Below are 26182 nucleotides of genomic sequence, written 5' to 3'. Positions count from 1 at the left end.
GCCCTTATTTTTTCAATTTGAACATTACCTATTCATTTCATGTTAAAGTACCTTCCCCGGGATCAAGAACACAAAATATTTTGATATATCCACTGTGCATGTAGAAACAATAGATGATCATCAGTCAGTCTACCAGTCAGCCAGTCTATCACTATTGAGAATTGATCTTTTCGGTAAAGCCCATAAGCCTTTGTTGTCACCGAGTTTGAGCACTACCTGACCTTTGACCTCGATTGACCTTTACTGTTTCATACTCCCCAAGTGTCAGTGATCATTTTCCGCAAGTTACAGCCCATTCGGAGCAACTTTAAATTTGTCCCGACCTTTAACCCCGGAAAACCCTTACGGTTTAATACTCCCTAAGTGTCTGGCATTATTATCCCCGATTCGGAGCAACTTTAAAATTGACCTGACCTTTGACCAGGATGACCAAGTTTTTAAACTTTAAATTTAATGCCCCTAGATGTCCTTTGACATCGGATGACCTCGATTTTATAGTGTTCATATATTCCACGCATATCAAGGATTCCACCCACCAAGTTTGAGGCCAATCGGACAAAGTTAAAATTTGAACCGGTTACTTTCCATGACCTTTGACCTCTGATGACCTTCAAACCTCCCCTTCAACAGCGCGCGCCGGTACTATTTATATCCGATATCGGATCGATATATCGTCGCGGTGAAACGAATAGCACCACCATACAAACTGATATTTCAGTATTAGATACAACAGTGCAGGCCTATATAATTTAAAATATAAAATGTACTTCATTTCATGTGATTTTTAAATATGTATGTTAAATGAGGACAAACATCATACCTAAAAACATAAGAAAATATCATGTCGTATAAATAATGGGTGGCTCCACACGACATCGACAGCGGGATCCGCATAGAAACGTTGTTATTTATATCGAGCGTTGCAGCGTTTACCTTTAGCGGCGCGCTATTTAATAATAATTGTAAGCGCAGACCTGTGTAAGCGCTAATTAGTGTTAATGCAAACTCTCGGCGCTGTAGGCTCTTCTCTGCTGTAACGTTAAGCCTCTCCGTACTTTATAGCCATACACACACACACTGCGCTATAAAAATAATAACATTCAGGTACGAACGAACGGCGAATACAAAAAATGATGTGGCACAAAGTGACAGGTATGAACGAAACATTATGCATACATCATAATTATTTATATGTCAGGTTTAGACTTACATGGTCAGTAATACTACATGTCTGTCTCACTGCGTTGCAACACTGTTCGTCGTCATATCCAAAGAACAATTCACAATAAACCAACCAGTACTTTGCCCCTCCGTATGCTTTGCCAGTACATGCGTGTAAAATTCAGAACTGAACAACTGTCTGCTAGAGGTCATGAGATTATCATAAACCTCACATCTGGCGACAAACAACAACAGCCCGCCAGCACGATAAGGGTACATTGTATTTCGCAATATTTCTCAGCACGGGGCATTCCCTATTCATGAAATGACCTTTGTGCACGCCACCAAGGACGACGGTGGTTGGTTAGATACGAGATTATTTTTTACCAGCGAATCAGATTTGCTGTTACTTTCCTTGCATGACCTGGGGAATTCCAGCTGATGATAAAAATAGATATACTGCTGCTGCCGCCGTATAGTAAGTATGTGCAAACTACAGACATTAGTCATCACTGGCGCATGAGGGAAATAACAAGCAGGTTTGTGTTCCAATATCTGTGGTTTTATACAATGAAATTTCGGTTTAGCAGTGCACTGCTGTAGGATCGGACGATTTTTGTTATCATGGTTGAACTTCGAAAAGCATGTCGAGTTTAGTACATTATCTCAGTGTAAGTACCGAATCATGGTAAATAGTAGCTACTGTATTTTATATTCAAAGGACTCGAGCTCTTCTGCAGGTACAAATTATGATACCATGATGTTCATTGGCATTCAGTGCATTGACACTGAAACTGCACACCCTATTCAATGATACGACTCTATGAGCGAAGGAGGGTCAAATGTGAAAACTATAAAACTAACATTGCTTGAATTTAATATATACATTGTATAAGGCAAATAACAATCCAAATTGATGCACAAATTCCTTGGGAATGTGTTGTAACGAGACGAGTCATGACTCTTGTGACGCGAGGTAAATGAGACGACTGACTCGAGTGATATTCAGCTGACTCGACCTGTTGACTTTGGTGACTCGTTTACGTCTACACAATACCGTGCGCATTAAAAAAAAATACCGCGTCAATTGGCATATGATAAACACGCATGTGATGGGTGCAGCTATAAATTATAGTGCAGGGCAATACATTCAAAAATTGTTTTCACCTGTCGCTATGGTAATTAATCCTGTGACACCACTTCTTCTACCAGGGCTTCTACAGCGAATTGTTAACCAAATAACAAATCATTCGAAATTAACTATAAAAGGGTCTTCCTGGCAGAATTTATTGTTAATATCTCAATTCATATTATTAAAGCTTATGAACGTCAAGAGGACATGGGAGTAACTATGGTAACGGTAGACAGAGCACCAGTGTTAATAGTGGTATAGGGAACCACTGTTTAAATTAGAAAGAATTTATAATAATAAAAATACGTTTAACTCTTTTAAATTCATCCCTTTTTTGATGTGTTCATGAATATCAATATACAGGTGAAAGATTAGACTATGCCATAGTCGAATTTTATTAAAATATGTTATTATTAGTCATGATGAACCCATTTCGTTGAACTCAAAATTATACTAATGTTTATTAAAATTATACTGATGTTTATTAAAATTAAAGTATTCAAGAGTAAAATGGTCATAAAGAGTTAAAAATATCAGATGATTAGTGACAATAAAAGTAATTGAATGCAACATTATCTTGCATAATTATAATGGCTCACTTTAATACTGAACAATTCTGATTTTGGAATCTACCAGTTTATTGATAGCGAACCCCGAAAATTTGACTTTGGACTTTGAATTTTAAGCAGAACTTTACCCCGGGACTTTGCTCTCTAAAAACACACTGTCAAGCATACTTGTTTATCAGTCCATTAACCACAAGTACTCAGCATGGTAAAGTAAAAGACGCGCTAGATGTTTGATGAGAGATTAACTTTCGCATCAACACAAAAGTGCCGCAAATACCACAGATAATTGTGTACGGTGTAGTTAATGGTAATGGCGCGGGCCCGGAAGATTTAAACCATAGCGAGATATGGGCGACCAATCTCAAGGCAGATCCATTTAAAGACGCATTACATCATGGCCAATTTTAGTTAGGCCAGAAATTGGCATAACTCTCCATAGAGTCCCGTGTTGCGATGCGTGTTTTTTTCTTTCCCAGTATTGGCCTATGTTGAATAAAGGAAATACAGAATATTTTGTCAAAATCAGGTAAACCACTTTCAAAATATTTTTTGTCTGAAAATAAATATTGTAGGAAGAAAAATCATAGTACTCCTATAAAAGGTAAAGGTCTAAGGATTCTTATTATACTAAGTATTTTGGACCAAATGGAAACTTTTGCTGCATGTGTTTGAATTTTGTATCACATTCATGCACTCGCTTTTTGCAGATTCAATTCATTTTGGAAAGCTTACTGTCATCAGATTCATAAAATTCTCTGAAAAGAGCGTATAAAATGAAAATTTTAACCGGAAGTTAAAAAAGTGAACCTGTATTAATGTTGGTCATATTGTGACAGTTGGGATTTCACGAATTGGGTAATAATCTGATAGGTAAATGCCCTACTGGGTGAACTTACGCGTGAAAAGGTAAATTATAATGTATTGCGTGATATACATTTGATGAGTATTACTCTTGTATATCACGCAATAATACATATAATCTACATTGTCTGTGATTTTAGGCTTTTTGGTTGAAAATCCTCTGGAAAACACAGACATTTAAGGAATGAACAATTTAGGGGTCTTTTAGAGCGGAAATATTCAAAATTAGGGATCTTTTAGCACTATTTGATCAAAATCAGGGGTCTTTCAAGTTTCGGAGGTGCGCGGCTCAGTATTAAAAAAATCAGCAATTAAAATTTATTGGAAAGCGTACATTATATGGCTTTAATGCACTTGAAAACAATATTGTCTTCAAAAGATTTATTATTAAATTAATAGCTTATCTATAATAGATATCTGACATGTCTGAAGTGAAAAAATTACAGAATGTTTTTACATAATATTGGTGGAAACAATCCTGGAAACAATCGCCATTATTTTCCATTTATAGATCATCCCAACATAACTATTCAAGGTCATGATATAAGTAAAAGACACAGTTTTATTTCTTAACCAAAGGGTGGCAACATGTTTGTGATCTTTCCCCATAGCATTGTTTTGATTTTGATTTTTCACGCATGTAAAGTCTCGTGACACCAAGTTTGAAAGGCCTTTATTTTACATTACATGTATGTTTGCGCAGACATCGTAAACAATTAGATCTGACACAGCGCTCATACCTGTTTTCAAAAACATTACCGAATCTTTGACACAACTAGTTTGTTATAGATTCACAATTGAAATATTATTTCAAATTATATGTGAACCGGGGCTGGCTGGCATTGGTCTTGTGTTTTTGAAATTGTGCCCAATTTGTAGCCGAGATCTGGGCATAGAATCTGATCACAAAACCGTACTGATGACGGGTACTATAAGTATTAGCTATCGAAATATTCAAAAATTGTAGTAATCATACAGGAACTAGCACGTTATAATTAGTCCTACCAAAACGGACACAACAATACAGACTCAAAAGATTTTGATCCTGTTCTCAACACTGCCAGGAATAATTGATCCCGAGATCTCATGCCCTAAATACATAGAACCTTATAAACATCTAAAATAAGAGCAACCAACCCATCTTAAATAATGACCATTATTCAAAAACGGGCGATTGTATTACAAATCTGTAGAATGCGTTGGAAGCAAGCAGAATTTATTTCTACACATTTTGACACCTCGTTTGTAGCAATTGACTAAATAATGACGTCACAGCGTACATTTAAATCAATGTAACCCAAGATTTGAAAGTTGCAGTATTGTATTGATTTTGTATTCAGTATAATGGAAGGGTATGTGCAACTGTCAAATCTGGACCTCACTACATTAAATTGACATGCGTAGAAATAAATTCTGCTTCCAACGCATCTTACAGATTTGTAATACAATAGCCCCTTTGAATAATGGCCATTATTTAAGGGGGGGGGGGAGGTAGTAGTTTTTTGAGATGTTTATATTAGGCCACGCTCTCCCTTTTCATGAATTTTACTCTCTTCTTGAACTTGAGATTCTAGATGTACGTAGATAATGATGTAGACATAATGTTGAGCCTCAATTGTTAACTGATTGTCAATTCGTTTCAAAATACACGGTTATGTACGAACAATAATTATGTTATATGTAAAATTCAATTTATTGTTTTCTTAATTTTGACGATGCAGGAAACAGAGGATTCACAGATGGTTACTTGTCCGGTGAATAACAATTGTAACACATTCCATTCTGATAGTCTCATATGAAATACCGTTTAAGTAAAAAGAGTGCGAGGAAAGTAAATCGCCAAGACACTCTGATCGTGCAAGGCTCAAGTTATAATCAAAACGATACCGGCAGGACCATGAATCGGGAAGTTGAATCTGAAAATCCACAGCGTGGACGTCGTGGACGTGGACGAAGTCGTAGAGGTCGCGGCAGACATGGTGGAGCCTTTGATCCACGTGAAAAGTACCATCATAACACTCGTGGAAAGCAAGGAGGTACTGACAAACAAATGCCTACTGACTCTAAGCGATGTAAACGTGATACAGATTATAAAAACGAAAGCGATCAAGAAGAGTTTTATGATGCTGACGAACACATTGACTTAAGTGCGAGGGAAAATAAACGCAGTCAGAACGACATGGACAGCACTGGAACACATAACATGCAAGATCATCCTGAAAAACGGTGTTTCCGTCGGCCACAAACAAATGATACGAGTCCGACAACACATACCAAACATAGTGAGTATGGACAAAGAACATCATATCATGAAACCAGCGTTATATCAGACTTGTCAGAAGAAAGTGAAAAAACATCAGGGATAATAGTAGTACAAGGTATTACTGAATCAATAGATGAAGATTTTCTTATGGTTTACTTCGAGAATGTAAAGAGATCTGGAGGAGGTGAAATAGAGAATGTAGAAATGAACCCGTCAAAGAACAGTGCTACGATAACATTCAAGAATCCATCAGGTAAGGTATAAGGCAATACACGATCTAATGTATATTTGCATTATAGTAAACATGTTGGTTATTCTGTCCAGCGAAACACGGCATTCCTTATGATGTAAACGGTCAACAGTTATTCATTTTATGGGACCATTTTTGTAATGATTCTAAACATAGATACCGGTCAAAATACATCATTGCATAATTTGTTATCTGCGTGGCTAATTATTCAGAATGAATTAAGTTTACACAGCGTGACAAACATCATACTAACTGGTTTTGATTCTGGTAATATTGGTCCAACCACAATATGACATTAACAAAATTCTGCCAGTTCAAAGTCATTTAAATATATTATCTTGTGGAAAGAATTCTGCCCCAAAACGATTGAAAACATGTATTATTACTTATTGCACGTGAAGTGGTTTTGTTTCATTTTTGTTTTCATGAAAGTGATTGACCGGGTGCTCAAAAGAAAACACTCTCTAGGTGGATGTACAATGACAGTCATGGAGGGCAAAATAAAGGAGCAGGAAGGGGCCAGCGCTGAAACGGAAGGACATGACTCTTCTGAAGTGGTCCTCGAGGTACACGGCTTTAAAGCAGGCACTACCGAGGATATGTTATCCATGTACTTCGAAAGCACCCGCAGATCAGGAGGAAGTCAAGTTGTCGAAGTGATTGTCAATGAAGCTAAAAACAAGGCGACTATTAAGTTTGTCGACGAATCAGGTACGATATAGGACCTACATGTAATTGTACGATTGTTAATGCGGTGGTTATCTGAAGCTGTGAACATAATGATAGCGTCGTTAGTCCAACACAACCTTTGACATTTCTTACCAAGGAGGAAATGTGATCCCGGCATTATTCAGCATCGAAGAGGTTACGTAATTCTCTTGGTTACCGGTTCACGCTATTTCGGTATGCCTTCGAGTGCCATATACTTTGTGTGATGATCGTTTCGATCGTGGTTCATTACTCAAGAGCGTGATCCCGTTGACATAGTAACATTAAGTAACTTCGATACTGAATTGGGAATCAGTAATCCAAGTATAAATAGTCTGTATTGAATTTTTAATTTAACTAAAGGGCGTCGATCGCTGCTCGCGCTCAGCGAATTGCCTAAGCACTTAACGTGGACGATTTATAGTGATCTATTATTTAGCACTTTCTGCAAAAATCACAACGGATTCCGGATTTCCTAACAGAAAATGTTTTTCTCAGCTTTAAAGTAAAAGAGCAGAGGTAATTAAATATCACCTTGATACAGGGATACACTTTTAAAAATCTACATACAATAATGACAGAATGAGTGAGGCTAGATACTTCTAAGTGTAAATTGGAACGAAAAATCTAAGTCCCTTAAATATTCTCACTCTTATTTTAGTAATCGACAGAGTTTTGACAAAACCCATAGGCTTGAAGGAGCAGTATTGGCCGTGTCAAAAAAGAAATTGGCCCCAGCAAGGAAGCAGGAAGTGGCCAGTACCGAAACGGAAGAACATATCTCTTCAGATGTGGTTCTGGATGTGTCGGGCTTTAAAGCAGGCACTACCGAGGATATGTTATCCATGTACTTCGAAAGCACCCGCAGATCAGGAGGAAGTCAAGTTGTCGAAGTGATGATCAATGAAGCTAAGAACAGAGCGACTATTAAGTTTGTCGACGAATCAGGTACTATAATAGTTGCACGATTGTAGATAATGTGGTATATGAACATAATGCGGCTAATGATAGCGTCGTAATAGTCCAACACCGCCCTTAACAGTTCTTGCTCAGGAGTGGATAATTATACCATGGAAGAAAGAGATCTCTTTCTCCCATGGTTATACAATACATATATCTTCCGGAATTCCAAACGGTTACATAAGCTCACCTGAGCTTTTGAAAAAAAAAGCAATAGAACTTAAATCGAGGAAGAATAGATACTTTTAGTTGTAGGAATAATCTTTAAGATAAGTCTTTAATTTATTGCCATTTCTATTTCAGTCATCGACAGAGTTTTGACAAAAAGCCATAAGCTTGAAGGATTAGCACTGACAGTTTCAAAGAAGATATTGCGCCCAGTACGACCAACAGACCTCCACAGGATCTTTCTCAGAGGACTCCCAGATGGCATTCAAGAAGAGATACTGATGCTTTTTCTTGAAAACAGAACAAATATACCGGACGAGCCTGAAATTGTGTATGGAGAGCGGCCTGGTACTGCGATGCTTTGCTATGAGGACGAACTCAAAGGTGAATGATATAAATAATTAAAATTACCAACCGACGTTGCACAAGATGTTATACAGTGTAAAACATTTGTATTTTGTCAATAAAAAGATTACAAAATTAAGGGTTGTAGCCGCATTTCACTCTAAATAACTAAGTTATTAATTAAGCGTGTATCATATTAGCGACAAACGTCACTTTTTTATTAATTTTTATTACGTGTTAGTTTTGGAAATAACATATTCCTTGTTATAAAGTCAGAAGTCATAATTATGTATTTTTAAAAAAACGTAATCATAACGGAAAGAAAAGGCTCGCCATATCCTTAGAAGTTCTTCAGTGGATCTTGTTTTCTACCAAAGGATTTCTATAATCGCAACATACGTATTTATCAATAAATGAACCTAAAAGTATTTAGCGGGTTCGCCGTCAGATAAGTTTAGGACTGTCAAGCTTGTTCACTGTTCACAAGGGCAGTCTTCAGTGAATTGCTCTTTTCAGAGCAATCAGTAGGCAAGGTGTGGCCTCCATGTATCATACTTAAGTACTTTGTCCTGAAGAAGTCATAGCTATTCCTGACAAAAGCTTGACAGTTCTAAACTTGTCCGACCGCGAACTCGGTAAAAACTTATTAATTGTTATAAACTGCCGTCGTAAACGCCTATCCAACAATTTAAATGTAACAAGTCAGTTTTTAATGGCTCACTCGATACTGCGTCTCTAAATTAATTGAACACAAAACCTTTATCGGTGCGTGCCAATTACACGTTAGCTCATGGAGTTATTGATTTCTTTACGAGTCTTGCATCGACGACCATTTCAACTGGCTGACACACGATTTCTTTGAATGTTGTTTTCCAGATCTTGACCGAATCATTCAACGATTTAGTGAAAAGAAACTAAATAATGTGGCAGTAAAAGCTGACACAGTCCAGGTAACCGATTGCATTCTAGTACAAGGACTAGAAACTAACATATCAGAAGACATGTTGGAGCTGTATTTTGAAAACGAACGTAAAAGTGGTGGTGGTCCTGTGACTGATGTTGAGTTTGATGAAGAAAGCAACATTGCGATTGTCTTCTTTGAGGATTATTCAAGTAAGATTGAGATTTGAAATTTGTTATTTTACATGTAGTATATAGGAATATGCTCTAAACAATGATACCGTATAATAGACGTAGACAGTGCCGGGTGATACTGTAGCCCTATACATCGCGAAGGTACTGTCACCCTACATTGATGACACGTGAGTACTTTGACATCCCATATCGAAATTGTTTTCCGATAGCAATTCGTGTAAATATCTTCTAAAAAGCAATTACCCCCTACAATAATGACTATTATTCCTAAACGTTTAATTGTATGCCACATTTGGGACATATGCCACATTCTGTGCATTATGACACCTCATTTGTTGCAGTGGTCCCAATATTGATATCGCATTTAAATGAAAGTAACCCAAGATTTGAAAGTTGCAGCAAAGTACTATAATTGAAGACCGAATTAAAAAGACTAGTTTGCGTCTGACGTCAGGGTAACGGCGCGACGTGATTGGTTGCTGACCTGCGCAGTACAGCATTTTTGGTCTGGTTGACAGGACGTCATACGCAAACTAGTCTTTTTAATTCAGTCTTCAATTATATTGCATTGTATGCAGTATCCATGGAAGGAAATGTTTTCGGCGCTCATTGGATTCTTCTTCTTGTTACGTGAATTTGGAGCAGAACATATTAAAACATTACAAGTTCAATGTTTTCTGTGACCAAGAAGGTCACATGAAGTGGAAGACAAAGGGTAACATCTGTTGTGAGCACCTCCCAATCATTAAATTTTAAATCTAACTGTACCACTGCAAGGGCAACTTGCAATTGTAGGTCATTTAGGACCTTGTTGGTCAGAAAAATATTGAAATCTTCATGTTTCAAATTGACATTACGTGAATAATGATCGCTGATGACAATTGTTATTGATTATCGCATGTTTTGATACCCTCCAAATGCAATAATTAAAAAAGAATAATGTAACAAGAGCTGAACAGATTTCCTTTAATAGATACTGAATACAAGGCAATAGGATTTTGTTGCAATTTTCAAATCTTGGGTTATTTTCATTAAAATGTACCCGGCAACTGTTTTAATTTTTGATTCTCATTTGTTTGCCAAATAGCTATTAGCAGAGTACTTTCCAGACATCACAAACTTGCGGGACATAGCCTTACCGTTACAGCTCACTATGAGTGTTTAGGAACATCCATCTCTACAGACGGCCCAGTTCCTGTAGTTCCAAATCCTATCATCCAAACAGTAGACCCTGTCATCATGGAATTCATCATGTCCAAGCACGCCTCTACTTTGGAAGGAGAAATGGGGAAGCACAACACAGAAGTCACATGGCCGGTCAATACCGACAAATCCAAAGTTACTTTGAAACCAGTAGCAACCGACAAGAATGACCCAGGCATATGGAAGAAATGGAAAGAAACAAGTAAAATGTGTTTACTTGGTTTTCTTCAGAGGTTTTCCAAAGATTCAGTTCAGGTTCCTGTATCAATATGGGGTGACCTGTCCGAAGCTTTCCCCACGATTGACGTCGGGAATGTTGATGTTGTACAGCAAGATGAGAGACGTACTGTTATCATTGTAGGAGGTTCATCTGATGTTGAAAAAGCCAAAGCAGACGTATTGAAAGCCGTAAGTGAACTGAAGATGAAAGCCGAGAGAGACGCTCAGACAATCGAAAGAAAACTAAAACTAGGACGGTTAAAGATGAAATTATGTTCAAAGTTTGGAATATGGACTGAACTACAGGAGATGTTTCCTGATGTCGATATCAGCGTTTTACCTGAGAGTAATGAGCTTGTCTTCAAGGGTATTCGTGGAGATATATCCGAAGCACAGGTCACTATGTACGGTGAATTTGAATCACTCGAAGAGGCCATTTTTAACACTAATCAGCACGTAGGTGAATTCGTAGATAGATTCTGTGATTTCATCAATGAAATGTTGTCCAAAACAGGTCTGAAGTCATTATGTGATGTTGAAGAAGGAAAAATAACTATTTACAGTAAGACGACCCCAAATGTACAAAATGCAATGGACTTCCTGAACGCAGAAGTAATATCAAATCAGATGCCGATTGATCAGGAACAAACAATGAAGGTTCTTCAGTCAAAGAAAGGAAGTGATCAAATAAACAGCATCAATGATGAACAGATTGTCATTATGCGTCTGGACCTGACAAACAGAGCGGTTAGAGTAACTGGCACAAAAGACACAATTGACGCTGCCGTTGCCGATCTAGGAAAATTCTTGGAGGAAAACGTTGTCATAGAAAAGATAATAAAAGTTTCAAAGCTACATACTGAATATATCAGACAATACCTCGGCAAGGAACTCTCGGATATACAGCGCCAGAATCCTGGTGTAAACATCGAGTCCAGTAAGGTCGGCTTCGTCGTTAGAGGAAACGACCAGTGGTCTAATGAAGTCGCTCTCAAAATCGAAAAACTGAAGTCTAAAATAGTCGAACGCAAGCACTCCGTTGAAAAACCTGGGATCCCCGATCTTTTACGCGCCCCAAAAGGACAACGGTTTTTGAAAAACATAGCCCACAATTGCGAGTGTGTGATATGCAGCGATTTTAATGATGAAGTGGATAGTGAGGTGGCTACCACCAGGAGCTCATCAGAAATCCTATGTCATGTGACTGTGAAAGGATGCCGGCTACTTGTCTGTAAGGGAGATCTGACAAAAGAAAATGTGGATGCCATTGTAAACGCTGCCAATCAAGACTTGGAACATGTTGGTGGATTAGCCAAGGCCATTGTCCAGGCTGGTAAGTGTCACATTATTAATTTCATACATCTAAATGTTGAATTATATGAACAGAACTTTTGTCATACAGGTGTTAACGTTGATTGCCTGCTGATGGAACCATCAATTTGATGAAACTGGCCCAAATAAAACCAGGGTCGTAGCCACCTTCTCCTAATGAAATAATGTCCCCTTTCAACTTCTATGCAAACTTGGGTGGTCATCCGCGTAGGGGACCAAGGTGGTCAAACAAAACTTAAACCTCACCACTAACTTCAATATATTGTGCTTCTCCTTGTATTATACAGTAGGTATATAATTGCCCAATGTATTCCATTAAAGGTGGAGAAACGATACAACAAGAATCGAGTCGCAAAAGGGCGCAACTCGGACGGAAAGTCAAAACTGGAGAAGTGATTTGCACAGGTGCTGGACGTCTTCCTTGTCAACATGTTCTCCATGTTCCTGGACCAATGTGGCCTAAATACCGACGTCATGACCCATCCACGGTTTCCAATGAAGAAAATCTCTTGTATGACGCTGTGACCAATTGCCTTAAAGAAGCTAACAAACTAAAGCTGACATCGATAGCGATTCCTGCCATTAGTTCAGGGGTTTACGGCTTTCCGTTAGACTTGTGTGCAAAGACCATTGTTCAAGCTGGTGTGGAATATACTGCTCAAAACCAATCTACGCTCCGAGAAATCAGATTCACCAATGTGACTGTTCAGCACAGCGTTGCTTTCCAAAAGGCACTTGTGGACACCCGTAGAACTGATGTAATAGAAGGGGCTCCCGCTGCCTTTAAAGGTAAGGAAGTATCAAGTGCAGTCCCTTCCCATTTTAAACGTTTGTGACAAGACCAAAGTAGCGACAATTACTATTATGGTATTACACGTATTTGGTGTTTTATGGAGAAATTTTACATAGCAATCCAATAATTTAGATGTAATTACATGCTGCGAACATGTAAACTTCGTGGTGTGGCTAATGTCATGAATGTACTTCGACCCCGGGGGCACTCAACACAAATGACCATACGGGTATGCTCCCCGGAAAGACCCCCTTTTGGGTTTCGCAGCTCGAAAGACCCCTATATTTGACCAAAATAAAGCTCCAAAAGACTCTTGATTTTGATCATTTCAGCTCTAAAAGACCCAAAAATTGCTCATTCTTCATATTTCTTGTTTTTTCAGGCGATTTTCAACCAAAAAGCCAAGAAAGACCCTCCTTGACATTTCGCAGCTCCAAAAGACCCCATTTTACTTGTTCACAGCCCGGTTCGCAGCTCCGAAAGACCCCTTTTACCGGTACGCCGTCAGCTCCCAAAGACCCACCACCTCAAAATTCCGGGGGAGCATACCAACCAGATTTTTTGATGTGCCCCCGGGACTTCGACATGGTTAAAACAAAACACTCGCATAAATCGTTAAGAAACATAATATAATACACATTTATACGTTCATGTACAAACCTGTCTCTAGGTGACATCACAGATGGGATTCCAAAGACTTCAGGTACGAGGGCTGCGCCTGGTCCAACTCCCGGGGGTGCTACTACTGGCGCCACTGGTGGTGGTGCAACGGCGGCGTCAACCTCTACGACCATATTTAGCAAAAAGGGTGCTGATACCATCGCAACTAAGGCAGGAATCACAATCGTCCTGAAAAGGGGAACCATAGCTTCTGAGAAGGTAAACTGTTGTGGATATACAATATGCTAAGAAAAGTTGACAGTGAATTAAATTCCACTCTGTTACTGTTATAATATTAGAGGCTTTTACATTGTAAAAGGAAATATTAAGTCATTCAGACTTGAATGTGTTTATTATTTTAGTTTCTTGGCTATATATCATGTTTATCCAGCTTTCGGTCAAATTGGTGACCAGCAAAATAACATTCAGTTTAAGCTACGCTCCTGACTAGTACATCTACTTCTAGGTAAAACTCGTAATCTCTTAAATATTTTAATATTTTCAGGCTGATGTGATCGTGAACACGGCAGCAGCAGACATGGTTTTGTCTAGAGGCAACGTTTCTATAGCTTTGCTACAAGCCGCTGGGGCAAACCTTCAGACAGAATGTGACGCACAAGTCACACAAGCAGATGGCACACGCAAAGATGTTGCACCTGGTGCATTTATAGAAACTGGACCTGGTAATCTCGCATGTAAGAAGGTCTTCCATATAAACTGCCCAAGATACGGTCAGAAGGATTCTCTGCAGGTATGAAGAAATCATCAAAATAGTTCTATACTCCTGTTTATATATTTATATGTTTATATATTTATTATAATATGTTCTCCAAACATACCATCTATTCTAACATGCAGAATACCGTATATAGAGAAATAAAACATCTAGCTAACTGTGCAGACTTGATGTTATGGAGCCGTAAGAGGAACTTGTTAAAAGACAATAAGTAGCAGCAAACTACAAAGAAGTCAAGAGACCATTACAAACAATCAAATAGCATTGAAACATAATGGAGACAACATCTGACGGGCGTAATTAACCAGGAGATTTTTGTCAAGTCAGTGCATTTTCATTCTCAATGACCAACCATTTGGTCCATTGGACCGGGTGGTATCAGACAAAAACAAAGCACTAGGTGACTAGTAAGTAGCAAGTCTGTCATTGAACTATTTGATGTCATATGCTCTGGAAGATATTAAATATGTTGCCCATGCCCATGGCCACCAAATAAAATTTGGGGCACCTGCCCCCGGTTCCGGAGCCACCGGGTGTACTTCATACCAGATGCACTTTTGAGTTACATGGTATAAATTATGTAATTATATTGTTTAAAACATGTTCTACAGATACTCCAAACTGCAGTCAAGAAGATCTTAAAAACAGCAGGAAAGTACGGCGTAGCATCGGTCGCATTGCCAGCAATAGGTACAGGCAATCTTGGATTTCCCCGTGACGTCACAGCACGTGCTATGTATGAAGCTGTTGCTGAGTTCAGTAGAGAAAATGCATCCAGTTCTGTAAAGGACATTCGCTTCTGGGTGTACGACAAAGATCAGCCTACTATCCAGGTATGGTAATCTGGTTATCTTTATCAGCAAACTGGTCCTACATTGCTGGATTTAGTTGTTGCAATACCTATAGAAAGCTTGCATTTCCGTGTTTCCACGTGCCGCTCTTTTTGATGGTAGGCCCAAACCATTTCCTATATACAACCGTCCCCTTTCTCAGTTATCAATGTTGCCATGTAGGGTACAAAAAGTCGCATGTGCAACATTTCATAGTTCAATATTGATCGGAGAATAGCGTGGGCTATAATTTGTTTATCCTACTCAAAGTGTCCCATCACCTGATCACTTTTGTCTAGGGCACAACTGCGCAGATCTACTCGAGCAGATCATTCTCGTATTGTTTTTAGTTTCTTTATTCCGATCGTCAGTCGTTTTTAATCTTTTAAAAACGACTGCACTGTGAGCACACTTAAATCTGCTGTAAACATGTTATATTTTTTATTATTTATTTATTTATTTATTTATTTATTTATTTTTTTTCATTTATTTATTTATTTAATTCTTTATTTGACAGGCATTTGAAACGGAAATAAAAAGATTGACAACAGCTACATCACCAGCTTCGTCAGATGCAACAAAAGAAAGAAGATCTAAGCGAAAAATGAAGAAAAGTCCGTCCTTGTTTTCTCTTTCTACGGATGGTGAGTCTGATTCTGTTCTAGAGTAATATATAATATGGATTATAGTCAATTGGTTTTGGTAGGCTAAGACACTACGGTATGCCAATATCGACAAAAATGACGTTGCCTCTGGTGAACAAAACCTTGAACTGGAGTGTAATGAAACAGGAAAATAACTGAGAGCACAGATAGCCTTTTCATTGCACAGGAACTCTCCAATTGAAACAAGAGTAGGGTAGTGCCATCTGGCTATAAATATTAAAGCCTTCTTAAGTGTTGACTAAGTATTGTTGGTCTAAGCAGCCACAAAGATTGAGTTTGATTGTGTTATTGAAAAATAACACCTTGATGTTTTGCAGAAGTTCAGTCTACAAATCATATACTTTGAAAACTTGATTGATTGATTTATATTGTTGTTAATGACTTATGCACGTTTTACAAAGGTGACGAGGTTCATCCCTATTTACAACATAACTCGATTTACAACATGACATACAAAAGTATATCTGTGATATTTGAATCCTTCTGCACCCTCGCTATGAAATGATCAATGCAATTTTTTCCAAAGCTTACTACCATTCGCAGTTAAAACAGTTAAAAATAGTTACTAACCTTAAAAATGCGGCGATAAAGACTTGTGGAATTGAACATGGGCAAACTCAATAATTGAATTGTTACACTTATGTAACTGCGATAAGAGTAGAATCTTTGTGATCGATGTTTGTGAGTACCTATTTTAAGACACATTTATTTTGGTCTTAACTTTAAGAACCTGAACCTGTATCTGCCGCCAGTGCAGCATCTGAGGATACTCCTTCTGCGGGTGTGTTTAGCGCATCTGGTGGCTCGTCACAAACCAAGTTTGGTTCCGTTACTGTACAATTACAACAAGGTGACTTAGTACAGGAAGCAACAGACGCAATAGTGAACACAGTGGGGAAAGATCTGTCTTTGAACGGTAATTTTTAAACTCACTTTGATATACGTTTGCAATTAATTCCGTTTCTTTTTTCCCCTTTATTTCTTTTAAATGTACTGTGTTTTTGTTAATAATAAACTTGTTATAGAGAAAATTTAGAGTTCGCATTCTTGCATTCTTATTATTATGTTCGTTGTTACACGAAGTTATTGATGACAAAACATTTGTTCCTCAATGCAGGAGTTGTTTCCAGAGCCTTGATTCGAGCTGGAGGTAGTATCATCGCAGAAGAGTGTAAAAAAATCAGAAATAGTGAGTACAATAAGATAAATCTCATTATCATGATTATTTATTAAAGACCCATTTGGTGATTCCAGTGAAAGTGTTAGAAAATTAAAATTCCTTATTCATTTCCTGTAAAGAATGAGTCATTCAAATTGTCACCAGGTTTTTTAAATAAAAAAACGAGGAAAACAGCAGTATTGATAAAGTTGCAGGCCCATTCAAATGCATGCAACTAATTTCTCTACTTCAGTATAGAGAAATTACAGATTCGTGTAAAATTTCTTGTTTTGTTTTTAATACCGGTCGTTCGGCTTGATCACTAGCAGGCTTTGTTAGTGCATCTATGACATTAACAAATATGTAAAAATTGAATTTGGATAATTTTTAAGATCTTCCGGAGGAGGAATCAACTGAATAGGTCTTTAAGTTGTGAGGGTAAACGTCTATTGCTATTCTCATAACAAAATGATAGAAACAAAATATCCTGAAAAATATTCTTGGAAAAAATATATTTTTCATGATTATATTGGGAGTGACGACCTGCAGGTGGAGTAAATTGATACTTAGTATTCAAAATGCTTACTGTTGCCTGCATAGAACCACACTTCTTAGAGCCAAACGGACTTGTATATTATATCTAAATTGCAAGTGTTTTGATCTTTGGTGTTTTTTCAGCTTCCAATCCTGTTCCACTTATAGCCATGACTCCTTCTGGCACACTTCGCAGTAAAAACATCATACACGTGACCCTAAGTGGTCCTGACAAAGTGAAGAACATGACAAAAGAAATACTTCGACTAGCAGAGAAATCGAAGATGCAATCAGTTGCAATTCCTGCACTTGGAACAGGTATGGGCGTTTAAATTTCTTTTATGTCATCGTATTAATACACAACCCTGCAAAAACAAGACGTTTACAGAACACGTCTAAATGTCGGGTTATATAAATGGCCAGTTAAAAATGTTTGAATAACATTCAAACACATTTTTGAAAACTTCCTGCAAAACATTAAACATAGTGTTATTTAAGTGAAGAACTGAAACTCTGGCGACCTGGAACTACAATAAAGGAGACAAAAAATCAGAACTGTTCGGATTCGAACGAGCGCATACCCACGATTTATGTCGATGAGTTCAAAACCACATGCCAGATCAGCTCATGGCGGATCTGCCGGCGAATGAATGATTTAATTCTATCGTAAATATCCCATAGCCAAGTAAATTAATTATAAAGAAAGTGCTGGCCTATCTGCTAAGTTCTAACCGGTCATCAGTCATTAAATGATGTCCTACTGGGGTCTTTTATTCTTTCTAAGCAGGGTACTTACTCCACGACACCTTCAGCAACTTAATCCTGCAATGGACACAACACGCACAGACTCCTGTAAGCTTTACCCCGGGAGGCTTACCAACCATTTAACACGAGCTCTATGCATTTACGAATCAAACAATGCATTTACGAACCTGTCTGAATAATTCCATTGTTTCCAAGAGACTTGTTTTACTCTCCCTTTAGATTTCATGATGTGATGTTTGGTAAACATTTTTCCAGGAAACCTTGGTGGGTCACCTGATCGAGTTGCACCAGACCTGATTGATGCCATTGCTGAATTTGCTACTAAAGACAAACCAAAGAATCTGCAACTCGTGAAATTAGTTATCTTTCAGCAAGACATGGTTCCGGTTTTTGAAGAAACTTTGAAAGCTATGGCTGGAAAGTCTTTCAAAAAGCCCGAAGGTCTATTCAAACGCGGAGTTAGTAAGTAAACTATTCATTGAATACGAAATATTTACTCGGTGCGTTATATTTATTTGGTTTGCTCACAAGTAAATGATACCATTGCTTTTTATCTCATATCCTTTACAGAAGCAGCATGGGGATATGCAGCTGGAGGAAGATCTGAAGTCCCAAAAAACTTCCGAGACAAAAAGAACCACCAATCCGTCTCCTGAGGAAAGGAAAGATTCCATTGTATTATTCATTGTTGCCGATAATAAACGCAAACTTGATGAAGCCGTGACAAAGATTGAAGAATACATTACAGAAGAATTCCACTCAGAGGTATCCATCTGTCAATTATCGGTAGCTTGTTCAATAAATCAATAAGACCAAGCAATTTATTATTTGGGCAATTCTCAACAAATAAATATCTCACCAATATATATGTCAAAGCAATATTGTAACATTTGCGGGAGAGGGTGACCTCAATGTGTTTCAAAATTCGGATTTGTACATGATTTTAATGTACAGCCTGTCTCAAAAAAATTGTGCAAGTGAAAAGCGCCCTCCATGCCGTTTGTTCTGTTCAATTTGCTTGTTTTAATCTCGAGATATGTTTAGTTAACCACGATAGGGTAAAATCACAATTGTGCCACTTTTACTAGGGAAGAGGGCTGCACAAGTAGGCCCTAGATCAATGATGATAGCTGATGTTGATGTGTCTAATGCACTTCCCCTTCGGGGCTCGTGCATGACGCATCAACCTCAGCGCGCATGCATTATTTTGTCTAATTTCTCTCCCAACAAATAATACGCGTTCATTAACCTATAAGTTTGCAATATTTGTTTGTCTTTTAACATGTCTTGAGTGACAAAGAAAACAGTATTAACCATGATAAAATCATTGACATGTACATGTTTTTACTTTTACAGCAGAATGTGAAATATCTATTTCTCTTTTAACCTGTTTTAAGTGGAAAAAGAGAATCATACATGTATCATGATGAAACAGTAAAAACTATTTTTATTGTTGCATAATTAATACGTTCTTTTGATTTCACGAAGGAACTCTTGATAAACTTGATGCTATCATTGATTTACATGTACAGTCCTCTTGATCTTCCCTAGTAAAAGCGGCACAATTGTGATTTTACCCTTTCGTTGTTAACTAAACATATCTCGAGATTAAAACAAGTAAATTGAACAGAACAAACGGCATTTGAAGCTAAGACTACGCCCTTGACGTTGATATAAGCATCATGTGATAACGGTATTTTCTAATTGCCATAGAGGGCGCTTTTCATTTGCACAATTTTTTTGAGACAGGCTGTACTTTAATAAACTAACATGCCCTGCAAAATTCAAGGCTTTAGATGCTCAATTTGTTAGAAAATATGAGATCTTTAATAAAACGACGTGTCCTGTTGTTTTATTTATACGATCGAAATATTACTAGTGTCGAACGCGCACTACACAGGATAATCATAACACATCAAAAAGACCGACCTCAGTCATTACCGACAGCGCTTGAATTAAAGTAGCGATTTTCTTCGTTTTGCCTCATTTCTTGGTCTCAATTTTTTGTAAAGTAATAAAAAAATTATGAAAAGAAAATATAAATCTATTTTCTGATGGAAATGTTAGAAAATTGCTTTAAGTGTGTTTAATGGAACAACACTAATGTGGCATTCCGTTATTGTCAAGTTTATTTCTTGATAAGGTTATTAATGCAACCTTTGCATTGTTCTTATGTAACAAACAGGAATTAGCACCTGATGATGAGGTCATGGCATTTACGGATAAAATTCTACAAGCCATAATACAACTGGGTCGAAATCACGGGGTGAGTGGTACTTTGTGATAATTCATCCATGATATAATTATACAGAATCAGTAAAGATAGGCGCCCGATTTACAGCTTCATTCCCTCCCCCACTTTACTCCATCGAAATGCAGATTGTGGTATCATGATAAAGCTTGGCCCAACTTAAGAATTTTGTATATACCACGCCCTCTTGATTATATTAGGAACGGTGCATACTTACGGAATGAATGCAGCAAAACAAAATCACGGGTCATATACATCCACCGTCATCAAGATGAGAATATTAGGATAACGAACATATACGACCTGTGATTTTGGGTTTTTCACAGGTCTCCCTGTGTTGATTTGATAAGCCACTGTCCACGTAATGTAGAATCCAAACCGCTGTATTAATTTTACTCATATTGTGGAATAAAAATGTTTTGGTGATGGGCCTCAAAATTGATGTAGAAAACATGTTATAATTGGAACAATATTGTAATTGTTTCCCACATTTGATATTGTTAATATATGGTTGCTCTTACTTTTTGCACCACCTGACGGGAGTGTTTTAACGATGGTATTTGTTTATTATGTTTATTATAGCATGATTTTGTATTTTTACATTAAAAGGTAAGAGTTGTTAGAAAACCAGGCAGCAAAGCAATAGTCTTGGAAGGAGCAAAAGTGCCGGTTATGAGCACAAAAGCGGATATACACACGCTCTTTGCTAAGATACAAGGAGAAGAGAAAAGGAAAACTGAGGACCTGTTATTGAGTAAAGAGGTAAGAATCAAGGAGGTTATATAAATATGGAGTAGTAATATATTACGTTTGTATGAATACAAACACCTAAGTCGCCTAATTGTACAACTATAGGTATCGATCGCACCACTTCATGACTATTGATTTGCAACTTTTTTCAATATGTCAGCGCTCAAAGTGGACACAATAGATAAATAAATGTTTCAGTCCGTTGGTATCATATTTTACGTCTCCCAAGCAAGCAAGCAAGCAAGCAAGTAAGCTAACAAATGGTTGAATTTATAACTTGAAATAGCAAGAATTGGAACATATTGTTAGAAGTTGACTAATACCATATGATACTATATGATTTGTTTTATATTGTCTGTTAAAAGGTACAATGGCGCTACAAGACCGAGACAGGAATTTATGATGATTATGATCAGGATATCAATAGTCTAATAGAAAGAGCTTACAGAGAAAAGAAACCCCATGTTGACCTGGATATGGAAGATGGAAAGATACGAATTGATATTACTAATATGATTGAGATAGGTCCTAGTGGAAGTACTATGACGCTACATCGTGCAGATCTCAAAGCAGGTGGGTGTTGGAGTCACTGTTACTATTTTTGTATTGAAGTACTACGATAGGTAGTATTTGATTTGATAGAGTATGTACAATGCACATGCTGGTTCCACATCCACCTAAATTGAATTCAGCTATAAACTGTATTTTTTAAAGGAGCAGAGTGATAACGTATATAGTTATTATTTTACAAGGCCAAGGGGGAAATACAGGTTTCCCATATCCGGCCATTGGTACAGAAATAAGGCTGCAAAAAAGAATGATAGCACAAGGGATCAGGGAGCACCTCCTAAGGAATGACTATCAACATTAAGGAAAAAATGGCGCGTGGGAGAAAGCAAAAGGCGAAAATAGAAACACTTGCTCCTAAGCAATCACTCTCTACATCCCTGGATATAACTAAAATTTTAACCTGACACCGCATTGTTAGAAGTATTGAAATTGAAGAGCTTGTTTCCAAACCATGTCTCATTTACTAGTGTGATACAATCACAATTCCACAACAATACTGCAGACTATTGTTCTCGTTTGGGAACCAAAGGTCTCACACAGTATTGTTACTGTGCATCCATCCACTGTTTGCTTTGTAATGGTGCCTCCAACTGAAAATACTATACCTATAGCATCACAATCCATTGCAATATCGCACAGGTAAATCAGAAACGTGTTTTTGTGGCCTTAACATGGTTTGGAACCAATCTCTTCATATACTGAAGTACATAATAAACTAATCTCTATCAACAGAAGGCAACCCCGGAGTTCTTCCCAGTAACTGGATACCTATGACTGACAATCTCAAAGTTGTACCTCTTGTGCAAATAGGTGCTGAATACAAACAGGTGGAACAAACCTTCAGAGCTGGCTACCAACCTGGCACAATAGTGAAGGTAATTATGTACTCACAACTGGATGTTTGGTGGTGGTGGTTTTTGTTGGGGGAGGGGTAACTGGGTGTGTGGGTGGACGCATTGGTGTTTGTTGATGGATAGTGGTTATTAGGGTTTTTGTCTTTACTAGCTTTAAGGTGGTACTACACCCCTTGATAAATTTGTGACTATTTTTGCATTTTTCTCAAAAATAATAACACACTGGTAACAAAAGTTATGTATAGTATAGGGGCAAGGAATCCAGTTACTACAATGGAATTTCAGTGACTCAAGACAAGCGGTACGTTATTTATGATAAGAAAAGAGGTACCGCTAGCGCTAGAATGCACCTCATTTCTTAACATATATAATGAACCACTTGTCTTGAATCACTGAAATTTCTGTGACGTATTTGGATTCCTTGCCCCTATAATATACCCATAAATATATTCCCATGTTCCTGCAGATCGAGAGAATTCAAAACAAAGAGCTCTACACTCAGTATACTGCCAGGAAGGAGAGTATGAAAACGAGACTTGGTAGGGACACAGAGAAGACTATGTACCATGGCACATCAAAAGACACAGTGGCTAAGATCAATATGAGGGGATTCAATCGAAGCTTTTGTGGCAAAAACGGTGAGAATCATTTTCTGGATAATGACTTTGTTTTTCATTATCAAAACACGAGAAAAGTTTGGAAACGACGATGATGAGTTTTTGTGATGCGCCAAATTTCTGTATGCTGAAGAAGACAACTCGTATAAATAAAGCTATAATCTAACAAATAAGTCACTAAAACAAAAGAGTTGCGGTGTATAACGTGTAAGAAATAAGTGTTGTAACATTTCATATGTATACTGGTATGTCGGTAAACTGCATTGAACATTTGTAGATGAAGTAAGTGGACATTAAGGGTTGACTAAGTATTTTTGGTCTAGGCAGCCAAAAAGCCAAAAAATTATCGAAATCAATATATTATTGAAAAATAACACCTTGATGTTTTACAAAAGTTCATTCTACAAATCATATACTTTGAAAACTTGCTTGATTTATTGGTGTTGATGAGTTATGTACGTTTTACAAAGGTGATGTTGTTTCAACCCTCTTTACAACATACCTAATGAACCACAATACCTACAAATGTATGTATATCTGTGATATTTGAATTCTTCTACACGCTCGCTATAAAATGATCAATGCAATTTTTTGCCAAAGCTCATTACCATTCGCAGGATGCTGTGAACTACCAAATCGCAGCAATTTAAAATAGTTAACCTTAATTTATTGATTTATAATGTTCATTATATTTCAGCTGTGGCTTTTGGACAAGGAACCTATTTCGCTCGAGATGCTAAATACTCGGCACAGGACAGATACTCAAACCGCGACGCCAATAATCAGAAGTATATGTACATGTGTAAAGTACTTGTTGGCGATTGTCAGGTGGGAGATAGTTCAATAATTGTTCCTCACCAGAAACCTAATTCTCTTGATGTCTATGATAGCACTGTGGACAACGTGAGGTATCCGTCTGTCGTTGTCATCTATCATGATGCACAAGCGTATCCAGAATACCTTATAACATTCACCTAGTGCCTCGGTCTTTCGTGAACTACCGCCACACTTGCATTACATTGATGTAAAAACAATAATAGTTTGCAAAACATTTAATATATATAGGTGGCCCTGATCAACCAAGCTTTTGTTGATTTTTAATTGAATTTTATTACTTATTTAACCTGGGTGAATAATTCAATACCAGCATTGGGTGAACAGAGAGCCAGACGTTACTTCGATCGGAACTGGCTGCAAGTTCTTTGTCATCCACTGCATCTGCCCAACAATTCATATGTGATATGATCTGGTCCATGGGGGCCAAAGGCGGCAAATTTGAAATTGAGATAAAGGCAAAAGTATGGAGTAAAAAACAATAAAATACATAAGAAAGTAGACCTCACAAAACGTCAGAACTTTAGAATAAAAGTATGCAAGATCTTTGGTGTTTTCAGTATATGATATCGTAATGTTTGTGTAAGGTAGGTAATAATGATTGTAACTTAATGATCAAAAATGCCTCCTTTGGCCCCCATGGAGCAGATCGTATCACATATGCAGTAATTAGAGGGTAATTTTTTCAAGAACATATCAAAATAAGATTTAAATCGAGTAATGTGGTTACACACCGTGTGATTGATTGTAATGGTCATTGTCCAAATTTGACGAATGCAGCCTCTCGTGTTATACAATAGCCATAATAATGAGCTGATCAACAGTCGTAGATATTTGTGATGTCCAATTGTCTAAGTTACCAAAATTCATGCGGTGGGCTACATTTTTAAGAATTGCATCAAACACAAACAATCTAGAGAACACTTTGCAAATAATTACATTACATCTTCAAATGTACGATCAATACGTGGTACGAAAAAAAAATTGTTGTCATTTTTAAGCCTCCTAAAATATCTTTATAACTACGTGTATTGTTGTATCTAATGTAATATAATTCTATGACATCCACATCTCTTAAGTAACCATGTTTAAAGGAGTATTTCGTGATCCTAGCATCCTCTTTTTATGACATTTTTCAGTACATATCCACGAAAAAAAGCATATTCCCAAAATTTCAGTTGATTCCGATTTCGCGTTTGCGAGTTATGCATGATTATGTGTATTACACTGCTCCATAGACAATACGTTGTAATTTCGTTCTGGTGCACCAGAACGAAATTCAAATTTCGCGATATCTTTGCTAAACGAATTAATCTGCAAGAAATATTTTGTACATAAACAGTATGTAGCCAGAGTATTCCAGCGATATAAAAATCTCAACCTCTTTTTTGATAAAAGTGGGGGGATGAGGCTGTGATCACGAAATGCCCCTTTAAGTTGTCATTGTATCATGTTTATATTATTTCTTTATTTACCATTTATTATAAACATGTGCATTGTAAGAGATGATTTGATATCAATCAGATTCAGAAAGCGTCATGAGGACCAAGCACATGGATCCAAATGTCTTAATTCTGTATAGAGATATGGATGTAAGATTCTGAAAACATAATATTATATTTAAGGAATATAATGTACGAGTTATAAAAACAACCTATATGAAAGGAGTGCGGGTCAGTGTTAGGGTTAATGGAGGGCAAAATGGTATTTATGATGTAGCTTCAATCAAGTGTAGTTTACTATTCGCGCAATTAAGATTTATGGTCATCACATTTTTCTTTATGAAACAATATATTAGAAATCGCTGTATAAGAAGACGAGGGTATAGCAATCAGTCTTTATATTAGCTGTAAATGGCTGTAATTACACTACATAGTCCTCATCTTCATTGAAAATTG

General features: G+C 37.3%; 1 protein-coding gene across 1 annotated transcript; it reads left to right on the top strand.

Annotated features, from left to right (window-relative positions):
- Positions 1-5620: 5620 nt before the first annotated feature.
- Positions 5621-25596, top strand: LOC140147121 (protein mono-ADP-ribosyltransferase PARP14-like). The gene is made up of 22 exons (XM_072168899.1): positions 5621-6239; positions 6669-6930; positions 7606-7892; positions 8208-8456; positions 9294-9530; positions 10600-12267; positions 12588-13055; positions 13730-13938; positions 14225-14470; positions 15067-15288; positions 15803-15929; positions 16678-16866; positions 17068-17139; positions 17788-17961; positions 18664-18866; positions 18979-19173; positions 20594-20674; positions 21269-21421; positions 21775-21982; positions 22712-22854; positions 23300-23471; positions 24148-25596. Exons 1-22 carry the CDS (start codon positions 5621-5623, stop codon positions 24426-24428), a joined length of 6465 nt encoding a protein of 2154 aa, XP_072025000.1. The 3' UTR covers positions 24429-25596.
- Positions 25597-26182: the final 586 nt, after the last annotated feature.

Source organism: Amphiura filiformis, chromosome 3, assembly GCF_039555335.1.
Source record: "Amphiura filiformis chromosome 3, Afil_fr2py, whole genome shotgun sequence".
Taxonomy (NCBI): Eukaryota; Metazoa; Echinodermata; class Ophiuroidea; order Amphilepidida; family Amphiuridae; genus Amphiura; species Amphiura filiformis.
Note: the sequence above shows the minus strand (reverse complement) of the source record. Positions and strands in the feature narration are given on the sequence as shown.

Bases quoted from the DNA above. Each gene is read 5' to 3' on its own strand.
- LOC140147121 (XM_072168899.1), top strand. From the start codon at position 5,621: ATGAATCGGGAAGTTGAATCTGAAAATCCACAGCGTGGACGTCGTGGA. The intron at 7,893-8,207 runs GTACTATAATAG...TTTCTATTTCAG, and splicing joins TAAGTTTGTCGACGAATCAG to TCATCGACAGAGTTTTGACA. The intron at 21,422-21,774 runs GTAAGAATCAAG...GTCTGTTAAAAG, and splicing joins ACCTGTTATTGAGTAAAGAG to GTACAATGGCGCTACAAGAC.